This window comes from Diabrotica undecimpunctata, chromosome 2, assembly GCF_040954645.1.
Source record: "Diabrotica undecimpunctata isolate CICGRU chromosome 2, icDiaUnde3, whole genome shotgun sequence".
Classification (NCBI taxonomy): domain Eukaryota; kingdom Metazoa; phylum Arthropoda; class Insecta; order Coleoptera; family Chrysomelidae; genus Diabrotica; species Diabrotica undecimpunctata.
Window position 1 is genome coordinate 24,548,752 of NC_092804.1, and position 20,345 is coordinate 24,569,096.

The 20,345-nt window shown below is 31.7% G+C and overlaps 2 protein-coding genes across 2 annotated transcripts in view; both read left to right on the forward strand.

Moving 5' to 3' along the window:
* Window positions 1-20,345, forward strand: part of Lpin (phosphatidate phosphatase LPIN) — a 151,309-nt gene that overhangs the window by 37,359 nt on the left and 93,605 nt on the right. The gene's annotated exons all lie outside the window — the stretch shown is intronic.
* On the forward strand, window positions 8,395-8,919 carry LOC140433630 (ATP-dependent DNA helicase pif1-like). Its single transcript, XM_072521612.1, has one exon. The coding sequence runs from the start codon at window positions 8,395-8,397 to the stop codon at window positions 8,917-8,919; it is 525 nt and encodes a 174-aa protein (XP_072377713.1).

The window sequence follows — 20,345 nt, forward strand, 5'->3', positions numbered from 1 at the left end:
CTTCTCTGATCTTGTTAATGGTTTCACATATATTCTGGAGTGATTCTTCTGGATCATATGGTTGCTTCATGTTACTTAGCTTTTCTGGAAGAATCCTTGTGACTTTCTCCTTTGTTTCCTTATCTTTTAGTCTTTTCATATCACATTTTTTGTTACTATTAATATAAATGCAATAAACATAAAATGCAAATGAGCAAGCCTTAAGGTTTAATCCAGAATTGCACGCCGGCATTCAGTGGCAGAAAACATAAGTTTATAACTTAATAAATATGTCATTCTCTTCGGATTAGATAGCGTCATTATTTCATTTGTCATTTCCCAAAGACATTATCATTTTATGGACCATAGAAGAAATGCAGGTTCCAGAGGCCGCTGCCTTGTTCTATCGTAACGAGTTTCCGGAATTTTACAGGAGTTTACATGTCTTGTAGCGTTTTGCCAATTGTTCCTTCATGTGAGCCCAGAATAGTTCATTGCTGTTATGTTTACAGTAATAAGGTGGTTATAGCAGCACCGTAACTGCATATTCTGTTGATGTTTCATCTAAAATCATCTACAAATGATAGACGTTTTGGAGAAGACGTAACAAATAATAATGGACAAAGACTAATTCAGCTGGACAAGATATGGATTGCTGCAACTAATTCTACATGGAAAAGTAGAAGGAAAGCGAGAACCAGGAAGGCGAAGGATTTCCTGGCTGAAAAATCTACATACGTATTTCAACACAACAACCACAAATCTTTTAAAAGCAGCAGAGGGCAAAGTACAGTTTGCCATGATGGTTACGGATTAACAAGTAAAGAGAGGAGCCAAATGTGACACTGACCACCGAACAATTCGAAAATGGGGGTTCCGTATACGTTGACAATCCAAGCTAGAAAGAAAGAGGAATGCCAAGTAGAAAATTAAGAAAACGAAGAAGAAGAATCTATAAAGGATCTTTACCAGAGGAGACTGTCCTTCCCAGTCTTGCTCTTCTAATGATTACCGCACTTTGGTCCTCTTTGTCAAGTTTCAGGATTTGACCTAGGTAGACGTATTCCTGGACTTGTTCTATCTCACTGATATTTATAATTATACATCTGGATTCGTCTGTGTTTGTCATTGTTTTTGTCATATTCAAAGTCTTGTCAAAGAAAAGAATGAAGAATTGTAAGGAATGCAACGCAAGGAATGAAGAAATGTAAGGTCCGACCATTGTCTCGGACAAGAAAACAGAATATAATAACGAAAATTTCTATACTAAAAAGCAATGATGTAGAACTTGGATAAAGAGCAGCTACACCAAAGGAATGAAAATTATTATTCAAAATGCAAAAAGTAGATTATAACGTTAGCGAAATGGATCTCATAGAATTAATATTTCCTAGACTTCTTGTGTATTCTTCAATTTTCAATGCAAACCACGTTGAAACGTTGAAAAGATTTTTGATACTACGAGACGGTTCGTGACATATGATTTAGAGCCCTAATGAAACAAAAACGATTTTCCGTTCTTTTTTCTGCGTTGCGGTTCTATGACCTACTAATTCCAGAGAAATGCGCAAACAAAAAGATCCTACAGCTGCAATTTACTTCATGTGTGGTAATTTTATTCAGAATTGTCAGGATGTGTATGAACCATAGAAGAAATGCAGGTTTCAGAGGCCGCTGCAGCTTCAAAATGTATATGCCGCAGAAACCTTGTAAATACGGCATAAAATGAATGTGTATTACTGATTCGAGGACCACTAAGTTATTTATATGATTCTTACATGTGGAAAAGATTGTAATTTTAAGGATGAACAGGACTTGGTACTAAATTTAGAGGAAGAAAAACCCTTAAAAAATACATATTTTCTTTACCATTCATAACATTATATAATGCATTACGTACTAAGATTAACAAATCGCTACTTATTTGTTTACGTGAGACTTTGGATCAAATCCACTTCTACACAAAAACATAGAACACGCTTAGTCAGTGTTTGTTTTATATTTGTTTTTCACAAATTAGGTGTTTTTCTAAATTAATACAATAAGATTATCAGAGTTGTAAACAAAGTTATTATGTCGGGTTCATTTTTATGATACTCACGTAATACAAAAACGTACGCACTGATAAAACCTTAATTTAAAAAATACTCTTTTCAAAACAAAAATTTTCTAAAAATTGAAAAATATTAAATTTGTCAGATTTAATGTAAATATATCACTCTACTGTCATCCTACTATATTATGCTATACTATACAATGCTATACTATAAAAATAATACATTGAGTATTACTAGTAGTCCAGTAAAAATGAGGTTTAACCTCCGATTTCGTTGAAGAAGCATATATTTTTATAAAATTTTGGAAGTAAGTTCTACTTACGCTCCACATCAAAATCTCCCTTAAGCCGATATGTGCTTATTGTTTTTATAGGGGTAAACTACCCATTTATTTTTCAAAAAACCAATAAAAGTGGAAAATAAAGCCTGTAATAATTTGAAAAAGATTTGTAGATCTATATAGAACGTATACCTATTTATCATTTTTCAACACTTTTTGACATATTTCATCCCTTATAAAGCTATAAAATATAGAATTGGAAGAAAATAATTTAATGACCTTTTATACCATTTATTATAATGTGTTGCTTTCTGCACATACGATGAGGTTTATATAGCATATAAGGCTATCAGAAAGAGAGGAGAATATATATGTTCAATCTAGAACTCGCTGGTTTCTCCCTTTTGCATGGGTATCTATTATTACCATAGAAAAATAATAAGCGAGTGGACTATATAAATTTCTATTTAAAATTTGTATATAAGACAAATAATATTATATTATAAACTATATATAGATACAAATGTTAAACAAAACTACAATTATTTTACAATATAGTAAATACGTATGTAAATAAACGTAAAATATTTCATTGAAAGTTAAAGATAAATGTTCCAAATAAAGGTTAAAATGTCTCAATTCACGGGATAAGATTTAATAGAGTTTAACACAAAAAAAGCATGAACTTGTAGCAAATATAACTATCAATTATACAAGTAAACCCGTACTTGTTTACACGTTTATCAACTTCATAAAATCTCGCCCACTAAACGAGAATTCTCTGCTTTGTTAAAAAAAATGGGAACTGAACATAAACATCTTCTTTTACACGGTGAAGTGCGTTGGCTATCAAAAGGGAATTTTTTAAAAAGACTTATTGAATTGAAGGAAGAAATTTCAATATTCTTAGAACAACATCTACCAACGGCTAGGGATGCAATATTTCAATTTAAAGACAGTTTTCATGATGTCAATTGGTTAATCAAGGTAGCTTATCTTTGTAATATTTTTGACTTCTTGAACAATTTAAATATGGCATTAAGGAATACTTTCCCCCCATCCACAGCAACAAAGCATGGATAAGGAATCCATTTACTACAATGGATGTTGAATCCGAGACAGGACTTCCAGATTTAGATATTGAGTAAATAATTATCAATAATTGAACTATCGTGTGATAGGGCACTCAAAGACATATTTGACAAAATACCACTGATAGATTTTTGGCTTTGATAGTACCCAGTTTTAGCAGAAAAAGCGATAAAGCTTCCAATTCCTTTTTTTACGACCTATAAGTGTGATTTATGAGGGTTTCTGAATTTAACTTGATTTGCACTTCGAATGTGCCGCTGGTAAATAATCAAACTCCGTGTGAAAAACTGACTTTATTTGAATTAACACAATACATTAATATATGACCGCTAATAAGTATTATGTCCCGCTCGCTATGCTGGATGACCGATCTCGTTTCTCGTATTTTGTGTGCTGTCCTTAGATTAAAGGTGCTGTCGTCTTGAAATGCTTTTAGCTCTCTTATCTTCACATATGGCATAATATCTGCATACGCTGCTAGGTGGACGCATCGAAAAAAATGCATGAAATACACTTAAAATAGATAGTGGCGTGAACAGTTTCCAACATCGGTTTTCCTCAAAAATAAATATAGTAACCATTTGCAGTCGAACCGGACCTGAGGATAAAATTAACATCTTTTTCTTCAAACATGAAGTGTTTAGTTAACCAGGAACAACTGCATACTTTCATTAATAAAGTATTTGATTTTTACTTTGTTTCATTACATTTTTGTTTAAGCTAATGATTCTTTATTAAAATATATAAAACTATAATAAATATTTAAATATGTTTTCTTGTACACACACACCAGAGTATGCAAAAAATTAGTATGCAATATTTAATATTTGCTGAAAACTGTGCAGTTTTCGTATTCTTAGATTATACATATTATGTAATTAAAGAAACCATAACATTTTGTTAAATTTTGTTCTATCTAATTTACCATATCCTTAGATTTTTTTGATCTAGTTTATCGAATTTTCCATATCATTTACATATTAACATAGTAACAACAAAACTATAATTATTATTGACTCTGTTACGCTAACTGCAATGATTATTACATTAGTTTTACATCACAATTATTAAGTACGATACGATTATATTCAAAGGAAAAGCATATCGATTGTAATTTAAACGGACTGTTAGATACAATATAAATTATTACCCGAGAATATAATAACAAGGCAAGTCCTGGTAGTTGGTTACCTTATTAAATTTGAAAAGCATGTTAGAGTAGAAAAGAAAGGATATCATGTGATCAAAGAATATACTTTTATGTTGTTACTGCTTATGGCATAAAATATGTCTCGTATAGTGTTATTTAAAAAAGATTGGCCAGAACAGTTTTTTATTATTAATAATCGCCCATCTATTGCTACAAATAAATGAATCGAAATTATATATATATATATATATATATATATATATATATATATATATATATATATATATATATATATATATAATAAAAGTAAAAGGTATCAGCTCGCAACAAAGGAAAAAAATATATAATATGGAAGGCAACCGTATGTACGTATTTCGGACTATTGGTCGTCTTCAGTACGGTGCAGCCAAGTTAGAAAAGGAACATGTTAACTTGGGAAAGGATCACTATAGGAGCAATGTGACCAATTTGTGGAATAATATTAGAAGACTGAGGAAAGGAATAACACCGTACTGAAAACGACCAATAGTAAGAAATACGTATATACGGTTGCCTTCCATCTTATACACATACTTGATTATATTTTTTTTCTTTGTTGCGAGCTATGCCGATACCTTCTACCGTAATTTTACTATTAATTCTCATTAACCTATTTCTTGTTGTTTGAACCGTTCTAAACGTTTGGCATTACTTTCCTCAGGTAGCTTAGCTTCTTCCGTGGATGTGTTAGTTGTTGCTCTGGAAACTTCAGAGTCTTTTAATAGTAATTTAACAACCTGTCTTTTGTTATATAGTTTAAAATCCCTAACTGGTATATGGTAAAATTATGGGAACACTACGTTAGATCACTATCCAAATTTTTATTTACAGTAGGTTATTTGAAATAATGATACAATGTAGTAATGTAGTTCCACTAGTTAGATGGAATTGGTTTATACTTCCTTTCTCTTTTTCTCTGAAGCTTCTTGTATAGCTTTTTGTGAAGTGACCAATAGTAGTCCCATATCGTGTTGGTGTTCCAGCGGCCCTGGTAGCGTTTTTTGATCAATTTAAGATCCTGGTGAAAAGGCTCAAATTGCTCATCACTAACGTCTCCCAAATTTTCCAGGAAGTAATCAAGATGACTATTTAAAAAGTGAACTTTTAGACTCATCACACATTCTAATTTCTTTAACTTCTTTAAACTGTTAGTTAAGAAGTTTGCTTAAATGATACCCATGCTTCTCTGTCATTTATCATCACTGTGGTTTTAAAGTTCACGTCGAACATCATTTTTCGAATATCGAGTCCTATAACGACGCCTTCTGTAAATTTAGCTTTTGAAATTTTTGGAAACTTTTGGCAGAAATGCTTGAAACAAGGTCTATCTTTGGGCAATGGCTTTACAAACTGTTTCATGAGGCCTAACTTTATATGTAGAACTGGTAGGAGAATGTTTTTAGGAACTACAAGGATTTTGCGGAGAATATTCATCTCGCCGGGTTTTAAAGACTCCCTCACAGGTCAATTCTTCCTGCACCAATGTCGATCCCTAGCTTGACTGTCCCATTCACACAAGAAACATGAAAATTTGATAAAACATGTTACTTTTAAATCACTACATGATCCAACCATGAGCAGAATAGCCAATTTTATTCAACACTATTTCTAAGTTTTCATAGCTCTCTTTTACATGTACAGAATAACCAACAGGTATAGATGCATAAGTGTTACCATTGTGTAATAAAACATATAGCTTTGGATGAATCAATAAACAATCTCCAGTCTTCTTTTTTGTATTCAACACCGAACTCGTTCATCAGAGCTGGAATGTCTGAGCAGTACACTAAATCACCTTCTTATTCAAAAAATGTTAAAAACTAAAAAGTTCTTTTCTTTCAGTCTAGAAGCAAGCAATTCAGCTTTTTCTTTTGTTAACCCAAGATCCCTAACCAAGTCGTTAAGCTCGATCTGCGTAAATAGTTTAGGCTCTATATTTTCTGTAGTACATTGGAACTCCTTATCATCTGGCTCATCTAGCTCTAACTGTAAATTAGAAAACACTTCAGTTTGAACAGAATTCAAATCATTTGGAGCGTATGGGCAAATGTACATCGTGCCCTACTGGTCCGATGGTGGACATTAGGTGGGTAGCTTATTACCTTTTTGTTTTTCGGGTTATGGCCAGTAATATCAATACTGCAAAAGTAGCAATCATCGTTGTTATTTCTAGGCTGCCTCCATACCATAGTACCAGCAAACGTAAAGGTTTTTTTCTCATTTTTTGACCATTTCTGAAGATCTTAACACAAACATAACATACCTTATGTCCGGCCCAAAATTTATCCTGTTCACAAGCTTAGTTCCAATATATGAGAAATAAACCTTTTTTTGACAAAGTCTGTATTGTTTCTTTGGTGCTTTTTAACTCCCCACAAATATAGTAAAAATTGTCAGCAGAGTTCTTACAACCACAATTTATATATATAAAAGAAAGTCGTGTTAGTTACACCACTTATAACTCAAGAACGGCAGAACAGATTTGGCTGAAAATTGGTAAGGAGGTAGCTTAGAGCCAGGAGACGGACATAGGATACTTTTTATCCCGTTCGACAGCGTTCCCGTGTGACTTGACATGAAATGTTCGCTGAAGCCATTATCTCTGCATCTCCAAGTCAGATACGCACATTATTCGCTATCATAATTTCGACATGTTTTCCATCAAACCCATGTAACCTGTGGCACAAATACAAGGATAGTATGTCAGAAGATATTTTACATCAAAGTCGTGTCAGTTCCAGAAATCACGATATTGAGATGAATGAGGAGATACTTAATCGTGCTTTACTCTTGATCGAAGATATGTGTTACCTCATGTGCGGTAATTTATTAATCAGGTTAGGAATGCCAGCGCCAAATCGTGAAATGAATGACGCATTTAATCGAGAATTGGAACGGGAACGTGAATATGATCACCAAGAATTAGATTTAGTAGTTCAAAGGAATGTACCCCTGTTGAATTACCAACAAAAGGAAGTTTATGATACTTTAATGAAGGCAATCGCTGATGAAAATGGTGGTTTATATTTCCTAGATGCCCCTGGTGGAACTGGCAAGACATTCCTTATGTCATTAGTTTTAGCAACTGTTCGGGCGAGATCCAACATAGCGGTTGCAGTTGCTTCTTCTGGAATAGCAGCCACATTGTTAGAAGGATGCCGTACGGCTCATTCAGCATTCAAATTACCGTTAAATCTTCAAACTATTGAAGAACCAACGTGTAATATTGCAAAACACTCAGCAATGGCCAAAGATTTAGCGGCATCGAAAATCATCATCTGGGACGAATGCACAATGGCGCATAAACGTGCATTAGAAGCACTTAACCGAACATTAAAAGATTTACGCAATGACTCGAGATGTTTTGGAGGAGCAATGATTTTACTGTCTGGCGATTTCCGCTAAATACTGCCAGTAATTCCAAGATCTACGGCTGCCGATGAAATAAACGCTTGCCTCAAATCGTCAAATCTATGGCGCTATGTGAAGAAACTGCAGCTGACAACAAACATGAGAGTTACATTGCTTAATGATACATCTGCTGAAGATTTCTCGGAGCAATTGCTGACTATCGGTAATGGTCAAGTACCTGTCGATGAATCGAGCGGATTAATATCATTTCCAAATAATTTCTGTAATTTTGTCTCATCAAAGACGAACTTATCAACAATGTATTTCCAAATATTATTTCTAACTACAAAAATAATGAATGGTTGAGTGAGCGAGCAATTTTAGCGGCTAAGAATAAAGATGTAGATGACCTGAACTACATAATTCAAAATAAGATCATTGGAACAATGCATTCATTCAAATCTATTGACTGCGTCACAAATGAAGATGAAGCCACCAACTATCCAATTGAATTTTTAAACTCTTTGGACGTGCCTGGCTTACCACCGCACAATTTACGCCTAAAGGTTGGCTCCGTAGTAATCATGCTTCGAAACATAAACCAACCAAAACTGTGCAACGGTACGCATTTGGTGGTTAGTAAATTGATGAACAATGTAATTTACGCTACGATAATGATAGGAAAATTCAAAGGTGAGGAAGTTCTCATTCCGAGGATCCCGATGATCCCAACCGATATGCCGTTTGAATTTAAAAGACTTCAATTTCCGATACGTCTTGCATTTGCCATGACCATCAACAAATCACAAGGCCAATCCTTAAAAGTTTGTGATTTAAATCTAGAACATTCATGTTTTTCCCATGGTCAATTATACGTGGCATGTTCACGGGTCGGAAGACCATCTGCGTTGTTTGTTTTTGCGCCTGATAATAAAACAAAAAATGTCGTGTATCACAAGGTACTTAAGTGAAGAGCAACCTATGTACTAAAATACAGAAATAATAATGAATGATTAATGTAGTTATTTAATTTTTTTTTGTATTTTTTCCAATAAAAAAAAACACAATCTGCTTATTTATTGCCATTAAGGCGGAACAAAGTTCGCCGGGTCAGCTAGTTAGACATTATTTTACTGAGCACATGTACAGGAAACCAGAAAGTGAGGTTAGGTTGACGTTAAACAAAATATCAGCTTTGAATAGATAGTAAATGTGTTTCAGCAGTGTTGCTAACTCGTCTACATCCAATACAAGTTTTTTTACAATTCCATTTGAACTATATAAAAGCAGATAAATTTTTAAAAAATCACAAAATTTAATAAATTCAAGTGTAAATAGTAGGCGATACAGCTTAATAAGGTTAATATTTGGTTTTAGCAGTCTAAAAAAATAAGAATAAGATGTTTTAATTAAAACAGTTTTTTCATCGTTTTCCTGTGTAATTTATTGGAAACCTATAGAACTCTGCTATACTTTGTAGTTTTTTTAAGAACAGATAATCCAATAATTATGAAAACTATCAAAAGTATTACGTACAGAACATCATTCAATCAATTGAGAAATATTTATTTTTTATGTTTTAGTTTCTTTTTATTCCTTTACGTCAGTGATTAATCTCTAACGTAGGAAGAGTGTTATTGTTCATTGGATTATTTACATTTTCGATTAGAATGATGGTTAATAAGGTGACTTTGACAACAATCACCTGATTTTGTTATGTATATTAAATTGTAAACCATGTTTTATCTAAAATATTGGTTTTAAATATATGATACAAGAAGAAAAGTGTTTTATACAATCTACTCATAGTCCAAGGCTGTGTGAATTTGAAATTTTGTATATATTATTTTCATCATACAGAGCGAAATAAATCTTCATACAATCTACTTCTATTTCTAGGTCAGATTCATAAATACACTCATAATACTATGATATTATTGATGAGAAATTCAAGTGTGTTGAACACACTTTAAACACCTCTGGAAAAATACGCACACATACACACACATGTGTATCTTAAGATACACGTAAATACAAAATGATGTACCTTGAACTTTCAGCAAGATAAGCAATTCTAGCTTTGCAGTCTTTTTCCACGGAGCACCGTCTGGTTTAAACATTGAAATAAATCACTTACTATTGTTTTGCTCCCTTTTCCCATTTTATTGGTCATCCGGCCATGTTCTGGGATAAAAATGATTATATTATGTTATTTTTTTTGTATTTACATATACAGTTTTGATTTTGATATCCTTGCTTAAGGTGAGAGGACAACATACTTATATAAATCTGATTCAGGTTTATACGCGTGAATAGTAGGTAAGTCTGAAGATCAAATAGAAGAATTCTATGCCCAACTAAATAATATTTTGAAAATTTCAAAGAAACACCAATCAATCAATCCATGTTTTTACCTTGTTTAGGCTTCTGCTTCTTCAAGGAAAGAGTGCTCCTTTTTTACCACACCAGCGGGTGTGGTAAACGTAAGGGTGATATGCGTGTGGTGGTGTAGTGGTGGAGTGCTAGAGAGCTGGGGTTCAGAAGGTGGCGTATTGTGATAAGGAACTCACTCACAAGAGGAATTGTTGGTAAGCAAAACAAGTCAAGGGGAGGTACTTCAAGTTATTACCAGCCATACTAGGAACGGCTCTTAATTAGCATTTTTGGCTTGTAGTTGTTAGCTGCGATATTTTATGGGGTTTGATTATAATACAGTAGACTCCCTCTATAACGAGAACTGAAATGGCAGACTAATTACCTCGTTATAAGCCGATCTCGTTATATCAAACAACAATAATACTGTGCATAGGTACATATGAATATGTAGTTTTCTAAAACATACTTCCTATTCCTTTCTCTAACTTCCTATAGTGAAGCCATTCGGAGCAATATAAGATGCTAAATATTGTTTGAATAGCGTTTTTGAAAAAAAGTTGTTTACTTTTATTGTCAATGATATACGTTAAAACAAAAAATCTGTATAAAGCGTATTTTCAATGATAACATAAACTATTGCTTCTGCAATTGGAAGAAGTCTGTCATTTTTGACTGCTTTAAATTGTCCAGTATTCTATCTATTATCTATCATATTTTCTAAAGATGTGAAACAGTTGTATGCTTTTTCATTTGCGTTTTGTCTTTGGATAAAGTTTCTTACAACGTTTAAAGCACTTTTCACATCTTGTCTATTAGGACCTTCTTATTATTAGGCGGGCGGCACTTAAAAAGGGTATTTATTTATAGCCACGGCCGGGCCAAAAACGTAAAAAAACACGTTTTTCTATCTTATTTTCTCTCGTTATAACCAAATTTGCTTCGCTATAGAGGGTTATAGTTAATAGTATAGAAATTTCACGGAACATCTAATGTAACTCGTTATAAGCGAAACCTCGTAATAACCGTATTCGTTATGAGTATACTGTATATCAAAATACTCATCAGAAAGTTCGTTTGCAGTGTTATGAAGAAGTCATGCTGGAGGGAATGAAACTTTTCTTTTAGGAACCCTAGTTTTAAGTATTTGTTTGGCTCGGTTGTTTGTGCCTGCTATAGTGCGAAGGACATACCTCCTGCTGAGGGTGAGGATTCTATCCTTAATTGATGTTGTATTGGCTACTTGGTGTATGAGTGCTGACGGGTAGTCTTGTACCAGAATTGGTACAATTCTGCAGAAAAAAATAGTTATTATTACTAATATATTTTATGAGCTAACCACTAAGACCCATGTATACTGAGAAATATCTAGCTCATAACACCGACAATGTCATTAGAAATCAGATAGACTTTATCCTAGTTAATAAAAGGTATCGAAATGCTACCACTGCAACTTATATCAGTGCAGATATTTCCTCTGACCACAACCCACTCGTCTACCACTTTCATTTAAGATTGTCAACAGTCAATGATTGTCAATCACTAAGAGATTTATTGTCAAAAAACAAGGTAAACGATTTGAGTTGGAAACATTGCAGAATGCAGAGACTCAAGAAAATATAAAATGTGCATTAAATGACGAATTTCAATCTGATTGTCAAATAGAAAACAAGTGGAACTCCATCAAGAACGCGACCATCAAAGTTTACGAATATCTACTGAGCCTGGAAGAGAACAGAAAAAGAAAAAATGGATAACAGACGAAATTTTGGATGTGATGGAAAGGAGACGAAAATTTAAACTTAAAGATCTAGAGTTGTATCGAACAATTGACAAAAATATTCGAAATAAGTGTAGAATAGCCAAATAATTATGACTCAACGATAAGTGTAAGGAAATAGAAGAATATCAGAACAAACATTGTAGCACAACAAAGGATGGAGAATGTTTGTGGCACGGCACACAAAATGAACGCGATCGCGCTGCTCAGAATCGACAGAGATGTGGGCGTGATATGGGATAAACGTCGCCGTCCGATAACAGATAAACGTTGCCGTGGATTACTTTTGTATATTTGTATATTATGTAAGATAATCTAGAGTACTGAGTATCATCTAATTTGGTTAAATCGTTGCGTTTTTACATTGGTATCGAAGAAGTAACTGTTAAATTTGTTCTAAACTAGATTGAAGGATACAATATATTACATAGTTTTTTATTTATTCTATGATGCTCCTATTTTTAGAAGTCATTTCCGACATTGATAAAAACAGAAAATTAAGTCATAACCTAATGCCGCAAAATGTTATAATATTTATAAGTTTAGCAGATAAAATGATCTCGTAATAGTGTTATGGAATACTATGCGTTTATTTCTTCTCCGGACTAACTCTTTGTTTTGGAATTAAACAGAATATATTGACATGTATAAATTTATTATATTAGAGGATGAAAATTACACCCTCTTGTTATTTCTTAAAACTATGAATATATAAGTTCTGTTATCTACAATTATTTAACGATGTTTCTGGATGGATTTGAGTACAAGAGATTGGACTCAAATATTAATATTAAAATAGCAAATACGGATAGCTTATCGAACAAAGAAATAAGAGAAATAAATTATTATTATTCCATAGATACGAAGTATTAGGTGAATAAACTAGCGAAACTTATTTATTCTAAATAGGAAAATATTTATGAAGAGTATTGATTCTGATTTCTAACAGCAAATAATTATTAGTGATTATACATGAGAACTTTTCATAATTGTAAATAACATATACCAGGTGACTAAAAACTATATAGAAATACATAGATACTTTAATTATCTTACATGTGAGTAGGTAGGTACATTACACCTCCTTTTGTAAGAATGAAAATAATTGTAAAATGAATTTTCATTTAAATGGTATAAAACATTTGTATACATTATTATTTTATTTTAACACATTTAAATAGTTTCTTTTAGTCTCGATAGTCTTTCACTTCGTCTTATCGGTGTAGTCTCTGTGAAACTAGTCTCTTCACACTTTTTGGATTCACTATAATTATTGTCTTTATTATGTTTACAATCTATACTTAAATCTGTCTCATGTACATGTTTTCGTTTACTTTGACATATATTTAGTGTTAAACAATTTGTAATTTGTTGACAACTATGTGACGGATTTCTACGAAATCGTCGGTAAAAATATTTAATTATCCTGTATAAAATATAAAGTAACATACATTTTATCAAAAATAAGATTGCATAAGTGAAATAAGAACTATTTTTTATTGTGTCTGAAAAATTAATATTTGTTTCTGAGGTCATTTTCTCTAAATTATCTAGTTTATGGCTTGCTAAATTTAATGCATCTCGATCGAGATTATTTAATTGTAAGGGAACAAGGTGTAATTTGGATTCATTATTTATCTTAATATCATCACAACAGACTTCTGGAAGGGATAAATCTGGAATGATAGACTGAAAATTACTTTCTTTTGGATTTGAGACAGATATCAAAATAGTTGATCCGGTGTAAGTTTTGCAATTATTCGAAGTAGAAAAAATACCTGTGTTTGAAAGAACAATAGATATTGGCGTACTAGTCTGACAGCTTAAAGTTAAATCTGTTGGTTTGGGTAAAACATATATCCAAGAATTTGGTTTGTTTAATTTATGCCAAATTTCATATTCTGTTTGAATTATACGAGTATCGCAACTAGATGGTATGTTTGTTATTGAAGTTAACAATTCAGTTTCACAAATTGGATTAGTGTGTGTAAATCGGAAAGTATCAGGATTTTTGCAAATAAGTTTTTCTTCATCTAATGAATAACAGTCTTCTAATGTATCAATAGTAACATAAATGTTTCTATTTTCTGAAAGAACAAGATATTTGACAGATGGAAGAATAAAGGTAAGTCTCTTTAATGTTGGATGAATTATAGGAAGAGATATTAGTTTAAAAAGAGAATAAGGAGTATTACTAACCAAAGGTATACTAACCGTAATTAAAATCTTGTTATCAAAATATATATATTTAAGTAAAATGATATCGAAATATTTATGAGCATAATCGATAGTCAATGGAAATGGATAAGTCGATGTACTAGGTAAATGCGTTACCGTTTTAGATAATTCTTGAATTAGTTGCTCAGGTGTTATAACAGAAGGATGAAGGTTATTATTTCTTGCAAATAGAATAACGTTTATTAAAGTAGAATATTCTTGTTGTAATTCTGTTATAAAGAAAGTTAGTAAGGTAAAATGTTCTTCAATTTTTTGTTTTAAATCTAAATTAAAATATTTATTATTCATTTTATCTGTGTAATTGGTAATTGATTCAAAATTTTTATCAAAAATCACTTTGTTTCGGTCTAGATTTGTAATAGAGTTATTAAAATTTGCAATCGTGGCTTTTACTACATGAATTTGTTGTTTTAGTAAATCAAGAAGATGATTTTCGTTACTTTCAGCTTTGTTAATAGCATTATTGAAATTTTCAACATCATCACTGTCTAAGGTACCGAATAAGGTCCTGAAAACAGATCCAATTGCATTAAATAGAGCGCGTTTTGGTCTAAAATGTTCATGCAGAATTATGTTTTTTAAAGTTTGTTCATCTTGAAAGAGTCTAGGTATGATTTGTCCTAAGAGTTTTAGTGAAGTATCGCATAATCGTAATTCAATAAGAACTGGTTTGTTTTGACACAGTCTTAATGTTTTTTGATAGGTGAGATCTACAAAATTTAATTTGTCTGTAAAAGGTTGTAAAGGAATATGACTTAATATGTTCCAATGAGTTTCAATAAATTGAACATTTTTTATGTGTTCGTAATAGATTCCAGGTGATTTGTTGATAGGAGTATTGGTATATTTCTTGTGAATTTGTTCACTATTTGTCAGCCATATTATTGCATACCTGAAACAAAAGCATGTTTCAATCTATTCATGTGAACTTTTATTGGTTTTTTATTTACTAAAATTGTGCAATTGACAGGAGAATTTATCTCTAGAATTTTATAAGGTCCATTATAATTTTGTGTAAGTTTTTTGGTTTGACCCTTCTTTGTTTGCTCATTTTGGAGATATACTAATTGTCCTTCTAAGAAAACGGTGTCATTAATCTTTTGGTCATAATATTTTTTACTGACTACTTTAGATTCTAATAGATTCGTTTTTGCTAACTCATGAGATTTTCTAAGCTTAAGTGTTAAATTATCTAAATAATCTTCATATGTATATTTGAGTTCTACTGGTCGTATTATACTGCTAGGTAGATTAGGTGTATATCCAAATATTAGTTCATATGGTGTGAATTTGGTTGAAGTATGATTAGTTGTATTATATGAAAACATAGCAAAATCTAGCCATTCGTCCCAATCGGATTGATCAGCTTTAATATAATGTTTAAGGTAGTCTGCTAAAGTAGCGTGACTCCTTTCTAATGCAGCATTTGATTCTGGATGATAAGCAGTACAATTTATATGTCTGATTTTAAAAAGCTTGGCGATTTGAGAAAATAATTTGGAAGTAAAATCTCGGCCTTGATCAGTAACTATTATATCGGGTTTTCCAAACTTGCAAATAAATCCACGAACCAGATTTTCAGCGATAGTCTTGGTTTCATGATTCGGAATTGCATAAGCTTGAGAAAATTTTGTTAAGTCATCTTGTAATGTTAATATGAACTTATTACCTGACTCGGTTAAAGGTAAAGGACCTACTATATCTAAAAATATTTTTTCTAATGGATTTGAGCTTGTTGTTGTTATCTCCATGGGCTTTACGAATTTTTTTCTAACGAGTTTATTTTTCTGACAAGATTCACAGGTTTTTATAAAGTTTTTAATATCATTTTTCATATTATTCCATTTGAAATGTTTTTTTATACGATTGTATGTCCGATGAAAACCAGAGTGTCCAGCCGTAGGACTAGTGTGATTCTCTTGTAATATTGTAGTTATTTCCTCAGGTTCAGGATTTGTTAGTATATCATGATAAATGATAATAGATATATCAGTTTTTCTAAAAATAAATCTAATCATAGATCTAATTTTTCCCCAACTTAATTTATCGTAGCTAAAAGTTATTCTGGGTAGGCAAATTTTTAATATTTTATCGTTTAATAACCAGTCTCTTAATTTTATTAGGGAATTAAATATATCTTCATAAGAGGTATTGTCCCAATAATTATTTTTTATAAATATGTAATAAAAGTTTTTATTTTGATCAGAAATATATATAATGTCATTTAGTCTTGGATTTTTGGCTTTCAATTTTTCTATATGACTGAATTGTTTATTTATTTGTTTCTGAACGATCTCATTAAAATTTAAATCTACGGAAACAAACAATGCTAAATTTTGTGAAAATGATGTAATCTTTTCATTTGTTTCTTTTATATTATCATTTGTTATTAATATAGTTTCGGATTTAGATAAGAACTGTGAATAAGTGTCATTATTTTCTTTACTCATTTTGTTTATTTGTAAGGTGATTGTTGCCGGGTTTTTGTTTTCTTCGCAAATATTTGTTTCAGATATGGTTAAAGGAGGACGACTTAAACAATCAGCATTTTGATTTAATTTACCTGGTTTATAAATAATTTCATAGCTATATTCTTCTAATGCTAATCTCCACCTAACGAGTCTTGATCCGGGATCTTTTACATTAAATAGCCATGTGAGTGGTTTATGATCCGTATAAATGAAAAATTTATTTCCGTACAAATATGGTCTAAAGTGTTTAACACTCCATACAATTGCAAGTAATTCTTTTTCTGTTGTGCTATAGTTTGATTCCGCTTTGTTCAAGGTACGACTAGCATAAGCAATAGGTAAATCATCTGGTACTTTACCTTGAGAAAGTATGGACCCTATTGCATAATTACTAGCATCCGTTGTTAAGACAAAGGGTTTGGTAAAATCTGGATACTGAAGTATTGGTTCTGAACAAAGTATTGATTTCAGGTTCTCAAATGACTGTTGTTGAATGCTTGTCCAATTAAATTCAACATTTTTCCTCAGCAGTTTTGTTAAAGGTTGTGTTAAAGCACTGAAATTTTTTATAAAGCGTCTATAATAACCAGTGAGACCCAAAAAGCTCTTAATATCTTTTTGTGTTCTGGGTATAGGAAAATCTGTAACAGCACATACCTTTTTTTCGTCCGGTTTGACACCAAATTCAGTTATTAAATGTCCTAAATACATTACTTCGCGACGAAAAAATTCGCACTTATCTGGTTGTATTTTTAAGTTGAATGTAGACAATTTTTCGAATACTTCTTTTAATCTTTTATTATGATTTTCTAATGTATCGGCATGAATGACTATATCGTCGAGATAGACAAAACATCTGTAATTTTGTATTCCTGAGAGGACAGTATTCATTAGCCTTTGAAAAATACTGGGAGCATTTTTTAATCCAAATGGCATTCGTGAATATTGATAATGTCCAGACGGAGTTGAGAAAGCAGTCTTTGGAGAATCCTCAGGATCCATTTTGATCTGGTGAAATCCTGATGTTAAATCTATTGTTGAAAAATATTTTGAATGACCCAATTGGTCTAATATATCGACTATATTCGGAAGTGGAAATGAATCTCCTATAGTAATATCATTTAGTCGTCGATAGTCTATAACAATTCGCCATTTCTTCTTTGCTGAAGCATCGGCCTTTTTTGGCACAACCCAAAGGGGCGAATTCCATGGCGAAGTTGATTCTTCGATAATACCTTGATCTAGCATACCTTTTATTTGAGTTTCGACTTCATGTTTGTGTACTTCAGGATACCTGTATGATTTAGTGCTAATAGGTACATTAGAATTTAAAGGAATTTTGCAAGTTATGGCATTTGTACTGGTAAGTTGATCTCCTTCCAGATAAAAGATATGATTGTACTCCTTGCAAATAGAAATTAAAGATGATTTTTCTTCACTATTTAAATGATCTGTTCTCAAGGCATTTTTTAATTTAGCAATTCTGTTAGAATTCGTATTATCTTTATAAGAAGACATTTTTCGTATATTTGCATTGTTTTGTAAATTTGGAATTTTTTCTATTGCTACTTGAATATCGTTTAATTCAACATCCGTTTCAGTAGTGTTTACGATTGAGGTTAAAAAGAAATCATTTTTTACTTTAACAACACTAGGACATAAAAATACACCTTTAAAGATTTCGCGTTCGGGACATAATCCTTCGCTTAATTCATTATTTATTACTTTAATTTGAACAATTGTTTCAGTTCTTGCGGATAGAATAGTTTTATTACTTCTTGAGTTAGAATTAGAGTTTTGATTTAGTATAAGATCGTCTGAACAGGATTTTTCTTCTGAACAGGATTTTGATTTATGATTTCGTGAAGAGTTACAAGTTTTATTTGTGCATATCTCAGTGGATTTTACACATTTTGGACTTGAATTTTCTTTGGATTTAGAGTTAGATTTAGATTGAATTGGATTGGATAGTAGTTCTTCACTACTTAAGGTTATTTGGATATCATTGGTTTCTAAATAAGAATGATCCTCTATGGATTTAGCATCATAAGGAAATATTTCATCGATATTAGAACTTGTCTCGATATTTTGATCTCTCAGAAATTCGTCATTGTCATTGTTTAATGGAGATTTTATATATTCGATTGAAATAGAACAATTTTTAAAGTTTAATTTATTTTCTTTATAATCAATTTGGCATTTATTTATTTCAAAAAAATCGCTACCTAATATACCGTCGAAATGAAGAGGAAAATCGTCTTCTACGACATAGAAAACATGAGTTTGGACAAAATCTTTTATCTTGAAATTTACGTTACAACTACATATAGTTTTATTTGGATTTAAGACATTTTTATCAATGCCTCGTAGAGTAATAGACTTAGAATAAATTTTTGGAATGTTTAGTATTTTTGAATATTTAATTAAAGAAATATCTGCGCCTGTATCGATTAGAAACTTGCAAGAGGATGGATTAGAATTATTTACTAAGGGTAAATCTACATAGGAAGTGACTGAGAAGTTGATGGTTGTGATACGGCCTGAACTGAACGAACTCCTCGAGAATCGACCGTTGGTTGTCGAGGATTCTGGAAGTTTAAAGAATTTGTTGGATTTTTGTTTTTATTGTTAAATTCGCGTTTTCTACATTCTTCTATAACGTGACCTGGTTTTTTGCAGTATCTGCAAAAACGTTGGGAAGTGTTGGTATTTTCTTTTCTTAAGTTTGGAGGAAAATCAGAATTGGAATTTGAATTTGAAGGTTTATAATTTTGATTTTGAGAATTTGACCTTTGAAGATTTGAATTAGGATATTTTGGGTTTTGAAAACTAGAATTTTGAAGATGTCTAACATTTCTATCTGAATTGTTTTTATATCGACAGTTATTTGAGGAATGGTTATTTCGTTTGCAAATATTACAGAATGGTCTGAAAATTTCTTGTCTTGATAACTGTTCTTGTTCTTCGGCAATTGCTATAGCAACAGCTCTTTCTAAGGAATCTGGATTTCGGGCTTTGATTAAAATAGAGAGGTCTTTGTTTAATCCTCTAATAAAGACATTTAGTGCTTGAGTTTTTAAGAGTTTAGTACATGCATTTCTTGCATCTGGAGATAAGTCTGGATCAAGTGTATTTATTAATTTTATATAGCAATTTTCAACTTTATTTGCAAATGACATTACATTTTCACTGGGCATCTGACGTAAGGAATGTAATTCCAATTGCCACTGACCTTCAGTTCGGCGTTCAGAATAAGCATCTAATAAGAAGTCTTTTAAATCTTTCCATTCGTCAAATGTTCTGTTTCTAGTTATGGCCCTAGCTTTATCGGTTAATTTAGTTTCTATAATGGCTAATAAGATGGGTTTGGATTGCGGATTTACTAAATTGTATGCTTTATCACAATTGTCTATGAATTCGTATAATTTTGATTTTGTACCATCAAATCGAATGAGAAGTTTTTCAGCTATTTCAATTGATACTGACATTTTATTTGAATTAGAAGTAGAAGAATTTGAAAGAGAATTTGAGTCGG

Excerpts from the sequence above, each read along its gene's own strand:
- LOC140433630 (XM_072521612.1), top strand. The coding sequence starts at position 8,395 with ATGCATTCATTCAAATCTATTGACTGCGTCACAAATGAAGATGAAGCC.